This window comes from Cyanistes caeruleus, chromosome 1 (assembly GCF_971803275.1).
Source record: "Cyanistes caeruleus chromosome 1, bCyaCae1.hap1.1, whole genome shotgun sequence".
Lineage (NCBI taxonomy): Eukaryota > Metazoa > Chordata > Aves > Passeriformes > Paridae > Cyanistes > Cyanistes caeruleus.
This window is the reverse complement of record NC_141701.1, coordinates 45,658,840-45,683,814: the sequence shown is the minus strand read 5'-3', so window position 1 is coordinate 45,683,814 and position 24,975 is coordinate 45,658,840. Positions and strand designations below refer to the sequence as shown.

At 39.9% G+C, this 24,975-nt stretch overlaps 1 protein-coding gene across 2 annotated transcripts in view; it reads right to left on the bottom strand.

The window, feature by feature from the left end:
* Positions 1-1,848: 1,848 nt before the first annotated feature.
* Positions 1,849-24,975, bottom strand: part of CHST9 (carbohydrate sulfotransferase 9) — an 86,549-nt gene continuing 63,422 nt past the window's right edge. For both annotated transcript variants that reach the window (XM_023921211.2, XM_086889735.1), the window contains 2 exons: positions 18,728-18,765; positions 1,849-3,394 (listed from right to left, as the gene is read on the bottom strand). In XM_023921211.2, coding sequence (XP_023776979.2) covers positions 2,306-3,394; positions 18,728-18,765 — 1,127 coding nt within the window. In that variant the 3' untranslated portion in view covers positions 1,849-2,305. The remainder of the gene's footprint in view (positions 3,395-18,727; positions 18,766-24,975) is intronic.

The window sequence follows — 24,975 nt, the reverse complement described above, 5'->3', positions numbered from 1 at the left end:
AGAGTGGGCAGCTCTGGCACTGCGGGGTGGAGCCCACAGGAAAACCAGGAGGGATTTCTGACAGGGCAGGTGGGAGTTGAACACCATCCTGTGTTCAAAGGGGAGATATTTGTTCACCTGAGGAGAAGCAGGAATGGGGGAGGTCCAGTTGTCAGATATCACCTCCCGAATACTTCTGGCTGTTAACACCTGTGGTCCACCCATGCACAGCAACAGCTCACACAAGCAACAATGTGTATGTTTCCCTGTCCAAGGCATCCTTGCAACTTCTCACTGGTGCTGAGCAAATGCATCTCCCCACACCTCATGATGATGGATGGCTTTTTGCTTCTCCTCTCTGCACTGTGGCCCCAGGGAACAGGATGGTTTAAGCTATGAGTGCTGATAGTCACTGACAGCACAACCCCTGGCTTGGGCTGCCCAGAGCACTTTAAGCTTTTGCCCTTAGAGTGGCTTGTCCTGCCACAAGGAGAGATGTGCAGAGCCTGCTTGATTATGATCTGGCACCATGGAGACTGGGGGTGGCTTTTTTTCCTCTTCTGAGAACACTGAGGGAGAATCAAGCAGTGAGGGTACCTGGAAATGGTCTGGCCTTTTGTTGGGACCCACACTGTTTGGACCCTGTTGGGACCCACAACTCCTACTGTGGAAGGACTGAATCTGTACTCATCAATCTCATACTTTGCCTGAGATGAAGGAAAAGACAATAATAATACCATTACTTGTGACCAATAGTTGGGAATAGAGGAAAAAGACATTTTACTTGCATCACTTTCCCATCAGGCTGTTTCCTCACCCTACGACTTGCTATATTGAGACACTGGAGCAAGATGCTCCAAACCATTTCAGGAAGTAAGGCATAGGTGACATCTCCATTGTGGAAGGGCATAAAGATTTTTCCCTATCCATTTTAGGGACTTGGTCTAGTGATGGACTTGGTAGGATTAGGTCAATCGTTGGACTCGATGATCTTAGAGGCCTTTTTCAATGGTTCCATGATCCTATAATTTCGCAGAGATTTCTCCTCCTCCTGGGACACCCTGGCCCACCCATTGTTCAAGAGAGGTCACTCTAGCAAGAACATCTGCATGTGCTGGTCAGGCAGCACTTGTGGGAGGACAGGGAAGGGAAGGGCAGAAGGTACCTTTTCCTTTTCAAACCAGGACTGTGGGATTCTGGACACATCTTCCTCTAGGACAAGTCACCAATACACATTACACCACATAAAACTGCACCACGCACCCCACTCCTGGGGCTTGGTGACTACTGGCAAGGCAGGCAGGACAGGAAAACACAGGTGACTTCAGGAAGCTCTGGGGGCAGAACCAGTTTATATGTCTAGGAGGCAATGGGCACACATACCTTCTCTGTAACAGATTGTTGGGAGCTGGGCTGATAATCAGACCCCAGCAGACTCAAAATGGTCACAGCACTTGTATTGAAGTTTCTTCTCAGTACAGACCTTAGAATATCCTGGAGATGCCATGCTGAAACTTTGTCCTTTTCACCAAAAATGAGGACTACCACGAATATTTGGGCCACAGTATGCGTGCATCACATGTAGCAATGCATCCACTGTGCATTAAAATCTTAATTTTGTTGAATGCAGCAGTTCTCTGAAAGGAGGGTTGTACTTGTCAACTCCAGTGCATCAATCAAAATGAGGTAGTGGACTGGTCCTTTGCAGGCTTACCCAAATTTACTCTGCCCATCATCTGAGCTGCTGTGTTATTTTTAGTTTGATGGATTTGTATTCAAGAGCATCCTTCAATAAAAAAATCAGGTCTAAAATTGGCTACAGTCTAATAATAATCAAAAAACAAGCCTTGCAATTGAGAACACTGTAAATGTTTTAGAAAATTAGCCAACAATTCTTTATTAATAAGTGACAGAAAGTAAAAATACATTCAAAATTTTTTCCAAAACCCATTTCTAAAGCAAACACACCAAAAAAAATTAAAAAGAATCATGCCACTCTGAATTTTTTTTCTTAAACCATTAAAAGAACATTAGGTAAGCTAATGCAACAGCTGTCTGAGCTACTGCTTCTGTAGTATAATCCATAATGGTAAAAGCAGCTTTTTCAGGCATTTTAGTGCAATTTATGCTGTTTACAGGTCTTTTTTTCCTTTGCATTCTCCATAATTTAATACCAATTGATATCACTCTAGCTTATAAAATCCCCACTAATTCAAGACTACTCTACTTAGCAGTAACTTCATTTCCTTTCAGGGCTAATACCAAAGTAGTTGTTTTGAATCCCAAAATGATAAATATCTAATAGAAGCCTGAAGCCATTCTAGTGCTATACAAGTGGTGATGTATAATTGAACATTAAGTAATCCAAGTAATAGAAGTCATAGGTCAGCTGTCTCTCCTCCTTAGACAATTCCTTTAAATATTGCCTCACTACTTCTGTACTTGTTCTCTCATCAGATGAATGTCTGTCTTTGAATTTAGGGAACTTCAGATCGGCTGGAGCACCTACCAGCCGCAGAAAGTAATTGGCATCTTCTTCCAGGGTTTCAAACTTTCCTATGAAATCATAGTTGATGAGGCAGGGATAGCAGAGCTTACTGACCTGCTCCCAATGAATGTCCATTCCTACTGGTCGGTGGGAATCTAGCAAATATTGGATAAACTCCTTGAACTTAACTCCCGATCCTGTTTTCAGTGCTTCTTCATCTGCATTATGTCTATACTTTTTAATTATTGCCTTCCCAAATACCGGATGGTAATAGCTGTTTGGATGTTCAAACTTATCCCTGAAGGCAGATACCAGTCTTTCCATAGGATCACGTACAAATATAAACTTGGTGTACGTGTTCAAGCGTGTGTAGATCCCTTCTAGGTCATAACTGTCCAGTTTCCTTAGATGCTTTCCATAGTGCACATCATCATGGGAGATGTTGTTTGCTGAAGCAGCAAGTCCGCTGAGCACCATGAGGACCCTTTTCCAGTTGGAGCAGCCAGCTTTTGGCACTTCACAGTACAGAACCTTGTGCCTGTCCTCCACGTAAATTCTTGACACCAGGTGCACCAGGTGGGTTTGCAGCTTCTTTTTGCTATTGTATTTCCTACAGAAGTCCTGCAGGAAGGCCCCACGCTTTTCCTGGGTGCTATCTGTGTCCTGCCACTCACTACCCTTGACAAATGTCTTGTTTAATGGGTGCAGAGCAGGAGGTAGATACACCCCTCTGAACCAGCTGAGAGGGGACTCACTCATCTTCTGCTGCTCAGTCTGTCGGCTCCCCAGTGAGGCAGCTACCACACCGAAAGGGTCAGCCCTGCCCTGCCAGTGCCTGCTGCTTGAGACATGGTTACTGAGGCCTGCAGGAGCACTTCTCCTCCACGCTGCTTTCCTTGGCATCCCCAGAGGCTGGAGTGTGAAATCCTGCAAACATGGAAAGGATCAGAGCTTAGAGCACAGTGACAGTCCAGCCCAGCCCACTCACGTCGCAGCAGCACCCAGGATGGTGGGCTATGCTCGTAACCAAGCCACATCTGGTACTACAGAGTCCCTTTGGAACTGCTTGATCAAAACACCTAATTTAGGAACAAGCTGGGCTAATTACTGAAATACAAGCTTCTGAAGATTACCTGTTAGCACACAGTAGGTCCTCCTATAAAAATAAATAGCTCAAGTCGCACTTAAGAAATCAAAAATGGTTCATGCAGAGGGGCTGATAGTCCTGGTAGGGGTGGCCAGGCATTTTTCTCTACTGAACACATTTTCCCCTGTGGCAGCACTGCCACTGGTGAAGTGGCATGGTCATTCTCTGGAGGGCACTGTCACAATCACAGTAACAGGTGCTGGATCTACTCCCACCGCTGAAACTTGGAGTAGTCCTTGGCCCCCAGTGGTGACAAAATCAGGGCTCCTAAACAGTTGATATCAGTTGGTTTGAGCAGGGAGTAGTGACAGATGAAACTGTCCCTCCAAAATGGTCCTACTCCTATCTGCATACAGAGAGGATGTGGATGCACTGGATTGAATGTACATACAGATGTCTGTGACACAGATGCCTGCACCTGAGCTGCTTTCACAGCTGATAAGGAAAAATAGATGCCTCTGGAGCCTATTCCATTTGAGTTATTTAAACACCAACATTACTGACACCAACTAACTAAACATCAACTAGTGACTCTGCAAAGAATGTGAAAATATGAGACTTTCCTCCTAAACGTCTCTTTGTATGTCCCCAGCCATTGTGCAATCCACAAACTGCAGGAACAGCAAAACTTGCATCTGTGTTTTGACATAAAATTCTTCAGAGTCTTGTATCATGCAAGTTGACTGAAGAGTTTCCTGCAATATGGGTATTTCTGCTTGCTCATTCTTGAGTGGATTCTCACGTGTCTGGTAAGCCTTGTAGATTTTTTTCTCCTTTTAGCAGGCAAGCCTGCTGCATTGGGACACCTCCACAGCTGCTTATTTTCATTATACATCTGGAGAGGGAGGATGTTGATCAATAGGTTTTTAAATATCTTGTTGCAAGTAGCAGAAAAATGGGTTAGATGGACAGACAAGCACAGACTACCTGACTGCTTCCATAAGATTAACATTTTTGGAAATCTACATAAAAAGATTTTTCTGGCTTAAACTGATTAAACATTTACTGGAATGTTGATTTGTGGACTGGTAGATTTTAAGTGTGGATTTATGGAGATGATAAAGTTCATAGGCCAATTTGAATAAAACTGTTAAAAATTCAGAGGAATAATGTAAGAAATGATAATGAATGGAACACAATTTGAATTCCAGTTTGAAAAAAAGCCTATGAAAAAAACAAGCAGTTCCAAGAAAAGCTAGCATATGTTGCAGTGTAATAATTTCCCAAAACAAAAACAAACCCAGGGGATCAGGCTTTTCTGTACTGCTGCAAGCCACTGACAAGCAGGTCTTTATGCCACTGAACTGATTTTTGTATTGGTGAAAACAAATAAGAGGGTCATGCAGGACTTGTATGTCTGTGAGAGATGCATGTTGGTGTTTTTAGAGATGCAAAAGGTTAGTTGAATTAATTTTTTTGATGTGGTCAGCTTTTCTAATATATTTAAAAAAAACCGTATTGTATAATATTTTTTATTTTTTAAAACAAATGAAACACATGTGTCTAGAGATTATTCCTTCAGCCCTAGGATGGAAATAATTCAGGAGCTAAGTCAGTGTGTAACAACAGAAAGCAGTGGTAGTAGTAAACCAGGGTATGACTATGAGCCTAGTGGGAGTTCCAGCATCACAGTGAATTGCAAAATGCCATTCTTACAACTGCTACTGAACTACCACAGACTTACAAATAATTGAAATGTTTTTACCTTAAAAAGGAAACCTGGAACTTAAAAAGGTAAGATGAAAAGTATGGGGTACGCAGAAACCAGCTGCATGAAACCAGGCTCAACAGAAGTAGGGATAAAATTGTAACAGTGCTAAAGTAAAGATTGTAAGTTCATCAGTGCAACTCAGGTGATTTTGAAAATTTAGGAAACAGTCTCCAGTGACACATGGCTGTAGTGGTGTTTGCCAATGCAGAGAAAACTCGGGAGAGGGCAGTACCTCATGACTTCCTATGGTATGTCACCTGAATTTAGCAATTCATTTCTGCGCAAAGAAACTTAAACCATCTGAATTTCAAACTAAAATGAGCCCTACACTTCAGAGGAAAGTTTAGCCTTCTCAAGCCATCCTGTTCTCCTGAACTAGTGGAAGATGCCCTAGTTCCACTAGAACAGGAGGGAAAAGCACAGATTGAAAGGTGTGTGTGGTCTTGATTTTGTTCCATTTCAAGGAGTCTGCCTGGGATCCAGGACAAGCCTAGAGGATAACCCAAGATGATATTAGAGGAGCGTTGTATTTTAGTTGCAGAAACTGTGAATGCAGCTGTAGGAATCCCTACTAAAAGATATTTTGTGGGATTAAAACTTAAGAGAAGGATGGACAGAACTATCCAAAAAAATCTCAGTACCACTGTAAAGGAACAATACATGCATGGTTGGAGTTGACTGGAAGGGGCTCCTTCCTAGTGAGATAATGCAAAAGGAGAAAGAATCTCTTAGCAAAAAAGCCCCAAAAAGGAAGAAAAATAAAAATATAATCCCCAAAAGGAAACCAAAACCAAACCAAAAATCCTCACAAGCCTACCCCTCCCTCCCGAAGCCAAATAAAAATCCCTGAACAAAACCCCAAAACTCTAGGGCCAAAGCTATGATACAGGAAGATCTGAGGACAAAGAAGTTATCTGAATATGTAAAATATTGTAAGTTGCTTTCCTCTTCCACCTCTCTCTGAGACACTTACCCCACTTATGTTGGCTAATATATGTTTTTATGGTCTCTGTGAGGGATAGTGTCCTTGCAGTAAATGCTGGCTGGAACTTGCTCTAAGAATAGGAATGGATCGTGATATTTTCCAAATGTATAAATGGCTGGTACATTTCCATGGAAGCTTTCTAACTCAAAAAAAAAAAAAAAATAGAAAAGAAAGAAAAGAAGAAAGAAATAGATCAATCCTTTCTATACACTTGCCTGAGTAACTTGGTTTGTACCTAATAAAGGAGAGATGAATGAAAAGATGAATCAAGCTTTATTTTTGATGAGAAATATTTAACTAGACAATTTTCTTAGGAAACTAAGAGAAATTGTTTAATAGATACTGCCATGTTCCTTAAGCATAGCTGCCTGACAGTCTGACACTTATCTGCATGAAAGAGCTAAAAGCCACACACTCTGAAAGGATTTAAATATTTTATGACACCAGTCTTATATAAAGAGAAGTGTCTTCTTTGGCTTGCTCTTGGTGTCAGTGATTTTTTGTTATGCATTTTATGACACTTTAAATATCTGAACATCTTCATATATGGAGATGTTATATATGTATTTTCTTTTTCCACAGCAATAACAAGTAAACAAAAACTTGCAAAACAAATAAACACTTAAAAAAAATATCCATGTCCATATATCAACATTCCTAACATCCCATCCCACAGCTACTGAGCACTGTTGTTCTGGAAAACCCCTGAACATACACAAACAGGCAGGAGGCAGTGTCAGACACTGACTCTGGACCCAGATCTTCCCATGCAGACAGCCCTTACCAAACTCTTTGAGCCAAGTGTCCAAGGACAAGAATGTCCATTTATGGCTCTCCAGTGAGCTGCCAAGTTTGGGAACCAAACCTGCCTGGGAGATGAACTCTGTGGTTACCTTGGAAAGATGCAAGGTTATCCTTGAGATATGCTGACAACCTGTGCAGCAGGCTGTGTACATTTAGTCTGAAAATTAAACCCAGTGAAGTACTGCAGCTTTACCAGTAATTGTGAAGAGATCCCTGTCCTCTGCTTGCATGAACACATTTGGAAGGAAGTTAAGAAGTAGCAATGAGCCAAATTTAGAAGAGTATGCACATTGCCTCTGTCTCACTTTAGCTAGGCTGGAACTGATGACAGATTTAAAAATTAGTTTAAATTAAAGGAAAAAATGGAATTTTACAGAGAATTTGTGTGATGTTTAAATCAGGTAAATCAGTGAAGCTGTCAAAACAAAAGGCATTTTAGAATTATTATTGGGTTCATGGATTTGTTTATTTATTTATTTGTTTTAACTGCTGGAGATTCCCTGCTCCTCCCCATTCACAAAAGGATTTCTCCTCACTGTAAAAATAAGTAGCCAATACCTTCTTTTGTACACATTGAAGCTGTCTTTTCCTTTAATACCTTCACAAGCCACTGGGGTAGAAGAGATTCACTACTGCCAAGAATGGTTAAGACTCATCCAATTATGCTTTGTGGCGATTTTACAGTGCACGGGTAGGATCTCATCGAGGCAGTTTGCAATTAGAGCAACTCACCATGCAAAAAGATAATGATGTATTGGAGAGGCTGATTTTCCAGGGCTGATTTACAAAGATTTAATGGCCTGCAGTGCAGACAGTGCTGTGTTTCCTAAATGCCTTAGTGCTGGATATTCAGTTTTACCAAGAGGAATAATAAAATTAAATAAGCCCAACTGAAAACACAGCATTAAGAATAGTAAAGGGGAGAAATATTCTGTTTTCTTGTGCTTTTCTCTGCTACCAACTTACCTGTTTACCTAGGATGACTCTGTAGAAAACTGACAAAGAATAATTTGAGACAAGGTTCATTTTCCAATTCACACTCTGACTATAATGATCAGGGAGTACATAGAGATGAGTCTCCTATTTATGTTTTTAGCTGAAGGCAGATTGAATACTGGAGGACTACAAAATAAAAATCCTCTTACTTGGATGGTAGGTATCCATGAGTCTTTGAAAACTTTGGAACTAATAGTTTCAGCCTAAAACCTCAAGATTTTCACATAATGGTTGATGGGGCTCTGAGCAAACTGATTTAGTTAAGATGTCCCTGCTCATTGCAGGAGGATTGGACTAAGCGACTTTTGAAAGGTCCCTTCCAACTCAAATTGTTCTGTGATTCTCTGATATCTGTTGGGGACACTTAGAAGAATCTCTTAATCAGAGGACCACGATTGTTGGCAGATAGCTGAGACTTGGTATGCAGTTTAAATATGAGGAAAAGTATGCATGACTGCTATTGTCTGCAAGCCAGTGAAGCCTGGGTGTGTTACTACCTCACTTCAGCTGCACAAACACGAAGAGCTGCACTTATATGTGCAAGTTTTCTTAAGCCTGCCAGAAGGAGAGATTATCCTAACTTCTTTTGTGCTAGAGGACTATTTGGAAAATGTAATTCAGAATGGCCAGACTCCTCTAATACTACCCTATGCTACCTGAGCTAACATGTAAATATGCCCAGAACTCTCTCATATCTAAGCAGTTGTTTAGTGTAATGTTGATGAGCCGAACAAACTCTCACAGGATCTCCCAATGGAGAGACTATTCAGGCTGGCAGAAAATATTTGCTGATGAGGTGCTTCACCTTCTGTGCAGTGGAGATAAACCTCTTGATTCATCACTTGTGCTTGTATCAGCTCCTCCAAAGATAATAGGCACCACTAACCCCTCACCTCCCAGTGGAACCATGAATTTTTGGCTTATCTAATTTATTCAGGGCATATCAGTGATGCTACATTCCTTAAAAGCCAGAGGCAAGACCTTACTGTCACTGACACCACATTTTCCTAGGAGATATGTATCCCTAAAACACATGTACTTGTACCAAACATCTCTATGATTACTAAATAGGTTGAGGGAAAAAAAAAATAGTATACAAGATACTCAGAATTTCCTTCAGAGTCTAAGAGGCAAACGTCATAGTTTGTAGCTGAACTACAATTAGGTTCAAAGGAGATCCTTGTGAACTCTAAGCTGGACACAAAATAGAATAACTGATCATAGTAAGAAAGAAAATACTTCAGGTAGATTTTAATTAACAGATACCAGTAATTTTAAATACTGCTTTTCAAAACACGGCTTTGTGAGTCAGTGACTATTTCCCCCAGAATCCATTAGCAAAAAGTCCAGCATCTGATTGTGTGGTGACTTGGAGTTATGGCAAGAATACAGACCAAGATAATGAAGAAAGAAAAGGAAAAGAGAGTTTTTTTTCTTTTTATGCAGTGTGGCCAAGTGTCAGTGATTAGTGTGGAAAAATCTGAACAGAGAGCTCCAATCCAGAGGTGGTTTTGCAGGAGAACAACACAGGCCTACAGGCAGTGGGGAAAGTAGAGAGGCTCCGTGGGGAAAGAGAGACAGTAACATTATCACAAGTATAGTAGTGTATTGTCACCACTTAATAGGGGACAGGAAAAATCCATTTGTCTTTGGCTGAGACCTCACAGATACCCAACTCCTGGCTTTGCACCAGGCTCCCCTCCTCTCTCTGCCCTGTCTTCTTCTACAGAAAGCACAAAGTCATGCTAATGAGGCAAGACAGTCTGCACGAGCCACTTCCACAAGCTGATTCACATGGTCAGCAACTTGGATGAAGGAAATTAAGCTCTAATTTACTTGCCAATTCTTCATCAAATCTGGAATTAACTCTCTCCTGTTTCCACCTTCACAGTCAAAGCATTTAGATTCTCCAAAGCATGTTTCAAATGGTTGGATAAGAAAGATCAAGTTATAATTAATAGAAAAAGTATCAATAAAGATGCTATTATTATCAGAAACTAAATTTTGAATGACAGATTAAAGATTCACCAATACAACTGCAACCAAGTATAGCAAATAAAAAAAGCACTCCACTCCCTTATTACTAACAAATAAATAAAAGTGAAGGTCGATTGACAGCAATAATAAATTGGTTTCAGGATAGTGCAGTGCTGATGCTGCTTGTCTTGCCTCCCAATAACAGTTTTATGGTGCTGGTTCTTGGCACTATAACTTACAGACTTGAAAATAAGCACAGAGCCACTGCAGCCCAGACAGCTAGTGTTTGGGCAGAGTCTGCAGCCAATTTGCATGGAGTGCATGTCCCTAGATGTGCAGCTAAGATGCACTGGTAATAAAAGGCCATTCTCAGGTCATGGATCTCTTAACACTTGGCCATATTTAGCCCAACCTCCTTCCTACCTAGCAACACTTCTTTTGGGTACAGGAAAACCAGTATGTTAAAATTGTTTAATCCTGAGCTCAGTTCTCCTCTGTATCAGTAAAACCTAAGTCAAACATTGTGGTCAGTGGCCAGAAATCTTCACCAACACTCACTCACATTTCTAAACAGAACAATCTTGCAGCAAAGCAATTTAAACAACCTGAAATTCAAAATGGACTAAACCAAGCATACAGCATTCATTTTATGAAGTACAGGGCTTCATAACAAGTAGGTTTACATTATGTATAGAGGGAGGTTAAATCTGAAGATGACACTTTCGGGCAATCTCTGTATATTACATATTTAACTCTTATTTTAACTCATTAAGTAATGTTAATATGCCTACATTTTCATAACTTAAAGCACAGAAGTAAACCAAGTTACCTAAACAGCTCCTACTGTTGACAAATGCAATTCCCAAAATTGCTATTTGCAAGTGTATTTGAAACGCACATTTGAAAACAAATAATGTCTCTTGCATATTCACAACTCAAGCCAGGCAGGAATTTTTGAGCACATTTCATATTTCAGACAACATCTATTTTTCTCTCTAAAGAAAAGGGACACCAACAGTTTTTATCCAAAGAGGGACCATGTCTCAGCCCTTGCTGATCAACACTCAGACTGCGCAGGAGAGAGAGACCCTGTCCCCATTTCCCTGTCTGCATAAATAGACATATTTTGCAGGAAGCTGACCAAACTGCTGGGTGTTGATTCTGGAGGTTAAACCCTGCATGCTAGGGCTGAAACCCTGGCTCCCATTTTCCAGCAAGTGCCTTGAGAATAGAGGCTGGAAATCGGATGCAGTGCTTCTGCACACAAAGCAGAATTCCTCAAGTTAGTGGCTGTGGCAAGATTCACAGGGATTTTTTTCTGGTAAACAGAATCCATCTCTATCTTGTTTGCAGGTAAACACACTTATCTTCCAGCATAAACAAGACATCTTGCTCTTTTAGAAATAATAAGAAAAGTTTCAAATGAAACTAAGTTCAGATGAAGAATATTAATGTATATTCAGGCATGAAGAATTCAATTTCCCCTAAATTGCTTTGGAAGAGACACTAAGATCTCTAGAGGTCTCAAAGCATTTTCCCTTCAATCACAATTAGCATTTAATTCAAGTTAGATGACTTTATTGGTAAATAAAAAATAAATAGAAATGTAAATGCACATCTAGGTTGGCAAATGTCTCAAATACATGCTTGCCTACATTTGCACACTTTTAAACAAATTTGTGTGTTCATTTCTAGATGGAAATAATAATACTTGAGAATTGATTGCATTCATAAATCACGGTGAGAAAAAATAGACTGTGAATTGACAAAGGGCATTACTCACTGTACACTCCATCCTCACACTGACTGACCCTGTTTCACTGAATGGGGCTGTCATGTCTATCACAGGTAAAAGGAAATACAGTAGCTTATTCTGTAGCAGATTTTTGTGTGGCTATCCACTCAATATGCATTAATATGCAAGCAGCATCACAGCTGATCAGTGTGCCACCCAAACACTAACTAGTTCAAGCACCATCCCTCCCTGAAGCACAGGAATCATAAGAGCAGCACTGTGTTTAAGGGTAGCTGCACCCACCAGAGCCACAGTCTTTGGCTATCTGTGCAGGTAAACACGCTTATCCTTGAAGGTCCCTTGACCTTCACACTTCATTTTTCCATGTCTGTAAACCAAGGAAAGATAATAATTGCCTAGCCCATGTGAATTTTGTGATTCCTACTTTCTGATTAACACTGGTAGACAAGCCTTGCCATTTTACAGAGCAAGGAAAGACACAGAAATCTAATAACTGGGATTGCAACACAGCTTCCCAGTCCATGCTGCCTTTCATTGCTCTAACCTCACACCATGTCTTTCAGTACTTCTGTTGAGCATTCAGTCTGTTGTGTATTTTAATGCTTGTGGTTTTTTTTTTTCACAAAAAGAATAATTCTTCATAAAATTTAAGGTATTTTTATCTTCAGACACTGCACTTATGTTCCTGTCTATACAGCCTGAGAAACAGTTTACTCCACAAGGGACTGAAAACATTCTCACATAAAAGTGTCTCCTATACTCATTTAAATAATAGTTCCTCCTGCATTTTTTTCTGAGAGTCACCATCTTGGTACTATATATTATGCACTAATCAGTGAAGGACTGTTACATTATCTGAACTTAGAGGGGGCAGAGAATGTTACCAGAAGCAACCCTTATCAACTTGGAAGAAAGAAAATGTTATGTGTAGGGAAAAACAATATTTTTTCCCAACTGATTTTTATCTGATAATAGATAAAAAAATTAAAAATTAATTTAAAAAACCCAACAATTTCTGCTTACTAATAAACAAAATGTGCAGGGGGAGCAGGAAGAATCTCATATTCAACCATACAGGGCTCAGAGCTGTCTACCTCAAACAAGTGAACAAGTGAGAACCTACAGGACATGACCAGGTGGATCCACCTAGTGGATTAGGGAAAAGAGGAGTGGCTGGAAAGTTTTCCAGTGGAAAAGGAAAGGCGGGTGCTCATTAGCAGCTGGATCTGTCCCAGTGTGTGTGCCCAGGTGGCCAAGAAGCTCAATGGAATCTTGGTTTGTATCAAAAATCGTATGGCAAACAGGACTAGGAAAGGGTTTGTCCCTCTGCACTCAGCACTGGTGAGGCCACACTTCAAGTCAGGAGCAAGAAAGATTCCCTTGGTGGAGAAGGATCAGCTTAGGGAATATTTAAACAAACTAGATAGAAACAAATCCTCATGGAACAGAAATGAGGAGCTTATGGAATGCACCCTTGAGTGCTGAAGGAGCTGGAGGATATCACTGTGAGCCTATTCTTGATTATCTGTGAAAGATCATGGTGATTTGGGAAGGTTTCCTGAGAACTGGAAGAAAGCAAACATCACTCCTATCTTTAAGGTTGGATAGCAAGGAAATTACAGGCTGATCAGCTTTGCCTCATTACCTGGGAGCATGACAGAGCAGGGGACTATTCCTCCCTGCGTGCATTTCACCTTGATGAACTTCATGAGGTTACTGTTGATCCATTTCTCCACCCTGTTGAAGTTCCTCTGCATGGCAGCACAACCCTTTGTTGTATCAGCAATTCCTCTGCCCAGTTTTACATCCTGTGACAACTTCCGGAGGGTACAATCCATCCCACCATCCTAACATGTAATGAAGAAGTTAAGCAGTATTTATTCAGCTGTGACCCCTGGAGTACTCCATTGGTAACTGTTCTCCAGCTAAATCTCATCTTGCATGGATTTATGAAGGGGAAATTGAGCCTGACCAGTCTAATAGCCATGTACAAGGAGATGACTTGATCAGCAGTGAGGGGAGAGTCCTGGATCTTATTTATCTCAAATTTACTAAGGCTTTTGGCACTCCCATAACACCTTCATGAATTACAGGTTAGATAAGTGCTCAGTGAGTTGGACTGAAAACTTAAGCTCAGTTGTGCAAGAAATGCAGCTGGAGGCCATTCACTAGTGCCCCAAGGTCAATGGTGGGTCCAGAAGTTTCCCACATCTTTATTACTGACCTGGATGATGAGACAGAACGTACCCTCACCAAGCCTGCAGGCAATACAAAACTGGGAGGAGTGGCTGATACACCAGAGGGTTGTGCTGCCATTCACAAGGACCTCAACAGATTTGCAAAATGGCTAAACAGGAACTTCATGAGATTTGACAAAATGGAATGCAAAGTCCCACAGCTGGGGAAAAATAAGCCCAGGAACCATTACAGCCTGGGAGAGTAATGGAATGAGTTACTCATTCCAGAGTGGGAAAGCAGCTTTGTAGGAGAACAAGATGACTGTCAGCCAGAAACATGCTCCCAAAGCAAAGAACACCAACAGCCTCCTGGGCTGCATCAGGCAGAGCAATTCCAGCAGAGCAGGAGAGGTGATCCTTCACATTTGCTCAGCCCTGGTGAGACACAGACACACTGGGAGTGCTGTGTCCAGTTCTGGACTTCCCAGTGCAAGACATGGGCATACTGGAATGCATCCAGTGTATAAATGGATATGGAGGTAGCCATGCTGGAGTGAGTTCAGTGAAGGGACAACAAGGTATTTAAAGGTTAGGGCCAAGAGAGCTGGTGCTGTTTAGTTTGGAGAAGGCTTGGAGAGATCTTATCAATGTATGTAGTCTGGGAGGGAAGAAGTGGGGAGAGTAAAAATGATGGTGCCAGACTCCTCTCAGAGGTGTCCAGTGACAGGACAGGAGGAAGTGGGCACTAAGTGAAACACAAGGAATTCCATGTAGATATAACAAAATACATTTCTGCTGCATGAATATTAAGCACAAGCATCCAGGAATATTCAGGAATAGATGAATCACTATTCTTGAAGGTACTCAAAATCCAGCCAGATGTGATCCTAGGCAACCTGCTCTATGAGTAAGGGGTTTAGAAAAGATGATCTCCAGAGAAGTCTTCCAGCCTCAACGACTAGGTGATTTTATAAAGCACGTGAGGGTGGAACAGTAGTTCAGTTTGTTTAGTGGGCTAAAAGCAGTAGCTATCTTGTAGATTTTCAAACTTAATTTTGGAGGAATAAAGTATAGCACTGAGGAATATGACCCCAAACTGGGAAAACAGAAGCACGTGCCATACCTATCAGATAACCTCAAAGTGGCAAGACTTGGAAGCTGGCATAAACGGACTGAAGTTTTTTTTAGCTAGGTCATTTGAGACGATGAAGGAGATGGAGGAGAGAACTGGAGTAAACTACAGCAGAGTGCAAGGGCAACCAAGGAGTTTGGTCTGAACTGTGAAGTTTTCACTCATATTAATATGGATTTATTACACCATGTACCCCAAGCAACATTCAGGTTATAAACTGAATAAGTTGTTTATTATTATTATTATTATTATTATTATTATTACTGAATGAGTTGTCCTTGACTTCTTTTCGTTGGCACAAGGTGTACACATACTGACAGTATGTCAGAGCTGCAGTTATCCGTGGTCCAACCCCAGCTCTAGCAAGTACATTGCCTCATCATTATCCTTTCTGTGTTCCTGCTTTGCAAGCTCATGTGCAGAAAGGGAAATTCTTCCTGACAGAGCATTTAAAAGACTGAGGGATGGATGTGCCACTTCAAGACAGTTTGTTTGACAAAAAGCACCTCAGTGACAAAACAGGAGGACAGATATTGTGGAGCACTCTCACTCATCTCCCAACCTGACCTGCAGCTTCACTACAGCAGGGACAAGCTCAAGTCTGAGCTCAAACACAGCTGGGATTTTAACCTAAAAGTCTGACTCTGCAAGCAACTTCAACTTCCAAATGCAAATACGCATATTCTTGTCAGTCCTTCAGAGATTCAGAGGCACTGGACAAAACTGTATGTGGGAGTTTACATTAAGAGCACAACTCAAGCCAGTATTAGGATGACAAGCATTTATAAGCATGAAACATAAAGGATTTCCCCAGAAACATTTTGATTTGTGGTCTGTAATGTGTTGTTTTGCCAAGACTGTTACATAGAAACACATGGGGTTTTTCTTGTTTCCTTTCATTTTCCTCAGCAGTTGTTAATATGCTGCAGTAAACAGCTGTACATTGGTGCCAGGATTTACCCTTGAAGTTGCAAAGGTAGTTAGAATCAGGTGTTGAAAAGCAGAGTGTGTGCTACATCTGGTTGACTGCTGGTGGTAGATGACCACTGCTGTTAAATGAATATACATATTTATATACATAAATTACAAAAATGGTGCTTGAGGAAAACCAGCAGATGCCTTATGATCAAAGGGAACAAAAGCTAGTGATGATAACTGTAGCCAAAGGTTTCTGGAAGCAGATCTTCCCTTAGTGTTTTGTCAATGTCATGTTTCACTAAACTTTGCTTAGGCTTTAGAAGAGCTAAGACCCACACAGAAACCACAGTGGTTTTCAAGATTAGAGAGGTCCCAGATACACACAGACAGACAGGGATTTACCCAGCAGGAGATCACTGGGACAGCAGCTTTATCATTTCTCCATCCCCTTCTGTTTCACTCACTTCTCAACAAGATATTTCCTGCTATTTGTCCCTTTGCACTCTTGCTCCTGTCAAGTTGTAACATCATCCATCTTCTGCAGAGAGCTTCTACCTCACTTAAATTTCTGGCAGCCAGTTTAACTCACTGTTGCTGAGTTGAACTTCAAGGGGACTAAAGGATCTTACCTTGCATACAAGATTTTAAGTTCAGTATTGAAAATAAAAAGAATCTGTCCATGACAGATATTCCATCAGGATCAACACCAGTTTAAATATTTTTATTGAAGCAATGAAAATACAAATCAAATACAAAGGGCTTCTGTAATTGTGCCCTAAATGACAGACGTGAAAACGAAGTTGATTTCTGTTCTGAAACACTCTTTCAATTTTTGGAAATTGAAAGGAAATTCATATGGAATGGGACATCACCAGCTTAAGTAGTACCCATATAAATGGGAATGTCTAAAAATCAACTTTTAACAGCTTTATTTAGATACATTCAGCATATACAGACAATGAAATATTCTTACAAAATTAGATACTCTTATGTTAACTGCAGAGAGACAGAGCAAGTGAACCATTCAATGAAAGCAAGACAGTGGAATGCAGGAAAGAAAAAGACCAAGACTGGACACACAAAGTACAGCATATGATCCACCCTTTGAAAATGTGGCAATTGTTTTTAAAAATCACAATAGACATTTTTCCTCAGAAAAGGGCAATGACATGCACAGAGCAGATTTTGTCACACAGAAGATGTGCAGAGTTAGGTCTCCAATCAACGACTCACACACTGCCAACGTTGCCTCTAGTTGTGGTTTAAAAATACAAGTGCCCCCCCTTCTGGCCAACAAAGACTGCCAAAAGTAGTTTTGCAAGACATTTCAGGCTAACTTTAAAATGTAGTTTTGGTTATTAAAGTTAATTAGACTTGTTCTAGGATACAAACTCAGTCAAAGCACAGAACTCCCATTAAATTCCAAAATATTTCTACAGTCATTTTAAAAAGTGAAATATTTCCTTTGCTTATGCAAAGTGCCATGTTCTGGACTAAGTATCTATCCATCACTTTCTCATTAAAGAGAATGTTGTAAAAGCTCTGAATATTTCATTGGTCCACAGGACCAGGCTTCCTGTAAGTGTCCAGACATGCAAGGGTTTACTTGCTGAAGAGGGTGCCAGCTTAGGCCACTGAAAGTGCACACTGGCATCTGTGCCATGCTCAGCCATGGCAGGGCACTTGCTGTTAGACCCAAACCAGGCTGCTTGAGGTGGTCAGTCCCCTGTCAGGTTAGCTCTTCATCTCGGTGATCAGTTCACAAACAACTGTGATGTGATTACGCCAATGGCTCGATACACAGCTTAGAAGGAAAATGGCCTAAGGAAGGGTAATTGCTAGACTGCAAGTATTTTAATGACTACTTTTTAAGTGATATTTCAAAATGTATCTCACAAACAATCCAGATGCCTATTTATATGCCATCTGGATAACAGTACTTTCAGCAAGAGGACAAGAAGCCCAAGAATGACAAGCAAGCACACTTCTTGTGGAGTCGGGTCCTTTCAATCCACAAAGGCAAGTAATTGAGGAAAGCAAACTCTGGATTTCCTCCTCTCTTTCAGGTTAGAAATCTTTTCAGTTCAGTTCCTATATGCTTTTCCTGATATTGAAATGACAAATTACAATATATAAGGGTTTCTTCCTAAGTAGTTACTCTTGATACAGTAAAAAAGACAAGACGGAAAACACCTCTGCAAGCAATGTCACAGTTTAGTGCAGCCTCAATGAAAATTCATGGCAGAAATAACCTAGGAAACACTGAAACACACTACTTACATGTGCTTCAGGTATTTTTTATCAATAGCTTTCTGCCTTTTAAAAGGAATACTAGCAAACAAAAGGAAAAAAACAAGCATAATGTTGTGCTACAAAATTTAATACCAGTGAACAAATTACCTCTGGGCTTTGTCCTCAGCATCAACACGTTGGGAAATAGATGAATTAAATTGCTTAAATGGCAAATCTTAGATCAAAATGATGGCTACTCTTGTGAATTCAGCACATCTGCAGAGCCAGCCAGTTGTCTGACATGTGCTCCTTAGCACACCTGTATTGTTAATATTAGTGTATCTCGTGAAGTTCTCCTTTCTACTTGCCACAACTCTTCTACCTGAAAAATTAAGTTAACAAAAAGTATGAAAGTTTCCAAATACCTGATTAATTGTCTCTTGTTGCAGTTTTTTTCCAGACTCTGAAAGGGAAAGAAAATAGTTAGTTTGCATATATTCTAATCAATATGATAAGGGACATGCAGAGCAACAAACAGTAAGTTAATAAAAAAAAAAATCAAAACCTATAATCAAGAAACAGAATTTAACACATAGAAATTTCTTGATAATTTGAAATGAAAATACACAAAAATAAAACAAACACAAGCCTCTCTTATAAAAAAGATGTGATAGAAAGAAGATTGGGATAGGTAGCCAATCTTGCTAACCTGGAACCTCACAAGAAATTTAAACATTCAAAGGGGAGAAAAAAATTTTCTAATATGTAGTATGTTTTAATGCTGCAAGATGTACTACATGACCAAGAGACTGGCAGCATCCAGCTCAGGATTTGACCACTGGAGGAGAAAAGCAACTTCTGCCATTACCTTAAAATAAAATTAAATGCCTGTGTCAAGACTGATGCTAAGCACCAGCTGGCCCAGGGAGAAATTCTATCCTGATATTATCCACAAAGTGGCAAGTTGAATTATGGTCTTGTTTCCTTATTCTGGCCTCCTTCTGCAGCGTCCTTCAGTGTGCTTCTGGAGATAAAATCAAAACCTAGACTGAACACTGCTTTTCTACACTGTCTGGGGCTGTAGTAGCAAGGACACCTCAAACCTGTTCTTTGCTCTTCGACCAAAAGAGGCAGTAATTTCCTTCATTTACTGCTCCCATGCACTAGTTGTCAAAAGGGCAGCTGGTATCAGTTTGCTGCTGGAGACTGTCCACACATATTGGGGAAAGTCAGGAATTTCACACTTGCCTATCCAGCTAGGCTACGTGCACCCCGAGGGTTTTTAAAAATAACAATGATAGGACGGGACTTACAACCTGTCAGTATCACTATTTACTGTCAGGGGAGCCTGCCTAGCTCGGGTGGCTGCCACCTCCAGCCCTGGAAAGGATACTCCATTTCAACAAAACTTTTCCATATTGATAAGTGTGGCACAAACAGAATTTTTAAAATGAGGTGAAAATATTTGAAGTGTTAATATACAGTATAAAGGAAAACGATCCTGCCTTCCCATCCCTGAGACTACTCCTCTTTTCAATGAAAGAATTATAGATTATTCAGATGAAGATAATTACTTTAGGCTATATTATAAGATTGTCTCTTATGATAATTACTTCCTGCATGCTTGTGCTGTGTTTTTATTTGCTAAATATAAAAATTATGCTTTAAAAAAAACTCCACAGAGTTTTAGGGGAGACTTCTTAAAATGTATTCCCTTGCTCACTGAGTTCATCTTTAGGAGAAATAAGATTTATTTTTGTAACAAATATTTTAGCCACATAGATTGTTGGTAATAGAAGATTAAAGGAGTATGTGTTTTTAGCATTCTCTAATGATATACAAGTTGCTAGGAAAGAAGAGTGTTTGAAATCTCTGGTTAGATCAACACTATTTTGCTCAAAGGTTTGTGGACTTTGAATACTGATGCTTTCCTGTTTCCCAGTACATTTGTTTTTAGGCTATTTTGATTCACTTTAAAGGAATTTTAATAACTTTCTGTTGACAGCATGGACAGCTGGTCTTGAGAATTAGTGAAAATTCACTTGCTGACTGAGGAAGGAAGTGACATCAATGAGTTTCTAAAGTCAGCCCTGAGGGAAAAGTGTGCTCTGCCAGAGTAGCCTTTCATGCCATTGTATTTCCAGTGATGCCTCAAGATGCAAATTGCATTATCAATCAAACTTGTGGTTTCTACCTCGGACAAATATAAAAAAAAAGCACAGAAAGACTGGGAAAGACCTGTGCAGCCATTCCTGACACTACTGAGAAAAAGGTGAAGAAGAATTTATGGTAATTCTTTCCTTGCTCTCTCTTCTTTCTTTTGGTGATTTAAATGTACAGTATGAAGGAAAAGGCAGTTGCAGAAGCGGCTGCATGATACGACAGCAATGATGACATGGGTTAAACAGGACAGAGATTGACTGGGCTGTTAAGGATAGAAGAAAGATCAAATTCAAGGTCAGCACTAAATGGAATACTGAGTTCTCCATTTATTCGCTAGACGATCCTTGTCCTCATCACAGAACAACTACGTGCATGTGGCAGAGTCAGCACTTGTGCTCAGAAGGGACCAAGGTCTGTAATAACAGACGCTGCAAACGAGGGTGGAAATATATTGGCACCATTACATGGGGAAACCTGCAAAGTCCTGGTGTGTACTGCACTATTGTTTAAGAAGAAACACCACAAAAAGCAGTGAAAAAACATGACACCTACGGTGCTGAAAGGGGGTTGGTTCAGTTTCCAGCTGCCAGGGGCTAAGTGTAGGGTAGGACAAGGCCTTTGAAAGTGGGTAGAATTTTTTTTTCCTGCTTCATGCTTTTTTTTGTTTCCCCTTTTTTTTTTTCTTTTTTAGTTCCCAGAATTATTTTATAATGAGTAGTTGCTAATCTGTGTTTTACTTTTGGCACCCTCAGTTTCGAGGAGGATGTTCCTGCGTGGTGCCTTGTAATCATTTGTGGTGACCATCACCATACACCAGCAGGATTCAAAAACCACCACTGGAGAGAGTGCTCCTATCTCAAAGGACATGAGGAAATAGGACACTGACATAACCAGAACTCTCAGAACATGTCAGCCAGTCCTATGGGCAACACCTGTGTCAGTCTTATGAAATGCAGGTAATACTGAACACTTGCAAGAAGTTTCATTTCTGGTAGACTCACACATGCTAAATCTAAAATTTTTGTCAGTTTTTCCCAAGCCACTGCAATGAGGCAGCAGCATGTGCAACATCAAACTAACTGGGAAATTTACTGCCATCTGAAAACTTACATGGAAGTTGCCCAGTAGTACCCAGTGCAATCCCAGAGCATACCTTCTGCAACTCAGACTGCTTGTAAGCAGCTTGCTGTTCTCCTGTATTTCTTCTGAAGCTTCATTTTTCTACCTGTTGTCTTGCAAACTGTTCCTAAAAGGGCTCAATAATGCCACCTGGGCAGCCTTAAAATCACAAGCAAATCCAAAGGTCTTAATCATAGACAAATTACTGTCACTCTTTGATTCAAAAGTTGTATTTACCAGTATGAACTATGATTCTTGTTTGCTGACACTGTGCTTTCCTACTGTGCTAACTGAGGCCAAATTGCTGCAACTGGATTCCAGTGATGTTTTTGCATCAGGACTGGAGAAACATACCTCTGCCAATTTTAGTGATTTTCTTTTGTCTCTCTATTTATTTTGTCTCTTTGTCTAGTTGCAAAAAGTGTAATGGGTGGTTGACTGGATGAGGTAAATGGCCTTCTTGGGTTGACCTCAAGCTATAGCACTTTAGAAAAAAATTACAACAAACACTGTTTAGAAGATTTCTCTGTATGTTCATACACTAATTAGTGTACTAATTCCTGTTTCCAGGGCAAGTCGGTTTTTTTAAAAAAAAAAATTTTTTTTTTTTTGGTTGCTTGTCCCTGATTAGAAGATTACCTTACTGAGAGGAATAATGTATGTTTTCTAATGTAACTGACAGCTGAAAGACATGAGAGTGTGCCATAATTGCTGCTGTCACGAGGAATGGCAACGCCGCCTCCTCAGCCTTATGCACACAGCCTACACAGAGAGCAACACGTAATTACACACTCCGTGCCCTGCTTGCCTCCATACACAGGAATGTGGTATTTGTGCAGGTTTACAGATTAATCTGCTGTAATTCCCTTTAATGTTAAACTACTTCCAGCTCAAATATAATTAAGATCACTAGGTACAAAAGATTCAGATTGGAAATATGAGTACACTCCAACAGAACAAATAACAGCTTGATGCTGTTTTTTATGTTCAAATAGTTGAGTTGGATACATTAAGGATTTTGACAGCATGTTTGTTCTGTAAGTATGTAGATGAAAAAACAAAGGTTTCATTTCAAAAGGCAAGACATTACTACTGTATTTAATTAGAGAAAAAAATCCCTTAAGTATACAGATCTGCCAATTTATGTGACATGACTGCTATAAGACCTAGCAAAAAAGGATTATTTTTTTCCCTTCCAAAAATCAAATCCAAATGTATATATACTTCAAAAAAACCATCATCAATATCAAAATAAAAGCTATGGAAAAAAATTTTTGCCTCCTTAAGTCTTCAGATAATTCTAATAATATTTGTGGCATGGCAGAAAGGCAGTGGATGAACAGAAATTCTGAGTCTGTTTCTCTGTTCCCAGGTATCTGAGGGTTTCCAGAAAGACTGAGAATAGTGTGGAGATCTCAGGGGGACAAAGAGAACCCTCAGCCTTGCTCTGAAACTGCCACATGCATAATCTAGAACAGCCTAGAATCTAATATTCACTTAACTTCAAGTGGGAATGGTACTTCTAAAAAATCATTTGTGAACAGGGAATTTGATGCTCTAGTACCAATTTTGTTTTGTTTCTCAAGTTTGTGAAATAAACCCTACCAACTTAACCTTTTATGTTTCTAGACTTAAACACATATGCAACTTATTAAGTTGTTACCCACCCCAATTTGATTACTTGAGTCCTGATCTACTACTAGCACAGATTCACAAATCAAAGCACTCATTTTTGATAAACTTCTGCAGCAAATTCCCATGGCACCAGAACCTGTGGAAGAAACACTTAGATTTGTTTTTTCAGGCTTATAACAGACAAGGTATGACATTAACAAATTATCTTCTGTAAAAGCCTGTAAATCGGCAGAAAAAGATTAAAATATTTAGGGCAGAACCATATATTTCCAATGCATTATCATCAAAATCTCTGAAGTCTATAAGCAACACAGCTCTTGCAGGTCTGCACCTCATTTCCTCCTCCTTCTAACAAAGAATTCAATAAACTGAAAGTTCTCATTTATACCGTTGCCTTCAAAACCCTGTTTAGCTTACTGTTGCACCTCTGTGATAATTATGCAACTGAATATGATTACAGTGGCCTAAAATATATTAATCACATCTTCATGGTATTGCATAATCCTTCTCAGTTGTCACAACGCCAACTCACAAGTTGCCCTGGCAGAAGGAAACATAAAAAGAAACCCAAGTTGATACTGATTGAAGCAAATGAAGGAAAGTTGGCCATCTCAACACACTGAAACTCTCACAGCATTCCAAGGTCTCCCTAGCTAATTTTTCGTGATTACTTTTGATATGAAAACAAACCTTTAATTGTCAGTTTCTAATAAGGATGCAGAACTGTTCCCTGGGAGGTTCAAAGGACCCTGGGAAACTAAACATTTACGAAAGCTTGAGTAGCCAAATGTCTTGTGCTGATTAACATAGACCATTCAGTTTCCACCTAATGAAGTCATAACAAGAAGGAACCCCAAAGGAAAAAAAAAAATTGGACTGACAAAGGAACATTAGTCTTAATAAGACTGAGGGCTCTCATTCATTAATTCTGTTAAGCAGAAAAAAAGGAGGTGGGGGTATAACTCAAATCCATTCCTGGACCAAATCCTGCATTGACCAACATTGTGTAACTGTACTTAGGGCAAGGAGATGTTACAACATAAATTAATTAAAAATTTGAAGTTTTACCTTCTCTCTGCCTCATCAGCAGTGATAAAAATTTTCAAATGAGACAGAATTTCCAGGATGCACACTAATGGAATTAGTAAGCAGCCTTGTTTGTCAGTTTTCTTCTAGAAGGCTATGCTTTCTATAACTGGGAAAAGAGAAAGCAAAAATTTGTCATATTTTGCCTTTAAGGATGGAAGATTTGAGATAATGGAAACATGCCAGACAGCGTATTTGGTCGTAACATCAACACAATATTGATATCATGATTTGGATACTTTCCAGCTGAACATGGTGCATATTTTCAATGCCTATTTGGCATTCATCCTGTGTCTAACAACAAGAGTAGTTTGTTTCAATTTTGTTCTACAGCTCACTATGCAACTGCTTTGAAAAGTTTTTTTCCTTTTATCCAACTGCTTCACTACTTTTTTTCACATTCCTGCACTCTTTAAGGAACTGAATGGAGGAAATCACACATTCCTATTCATCTGTAATAGGCAAGCAAAGATCAGTTAATTATGTCTTAGTAGGTGCATTTTTTTCAAATCCTATCACAATGTGGTCCAAACCCAATGGTAAAAATTCTCAGTTCCCACACTGCGAGGACCATTGCTTTTTCATCTGAACTCATACAAACCACAAAGTCTCCCAGTCCATGTTGCTAGTTATGTATGGTGCTTTACACTGCTTTATATTATGATCATCT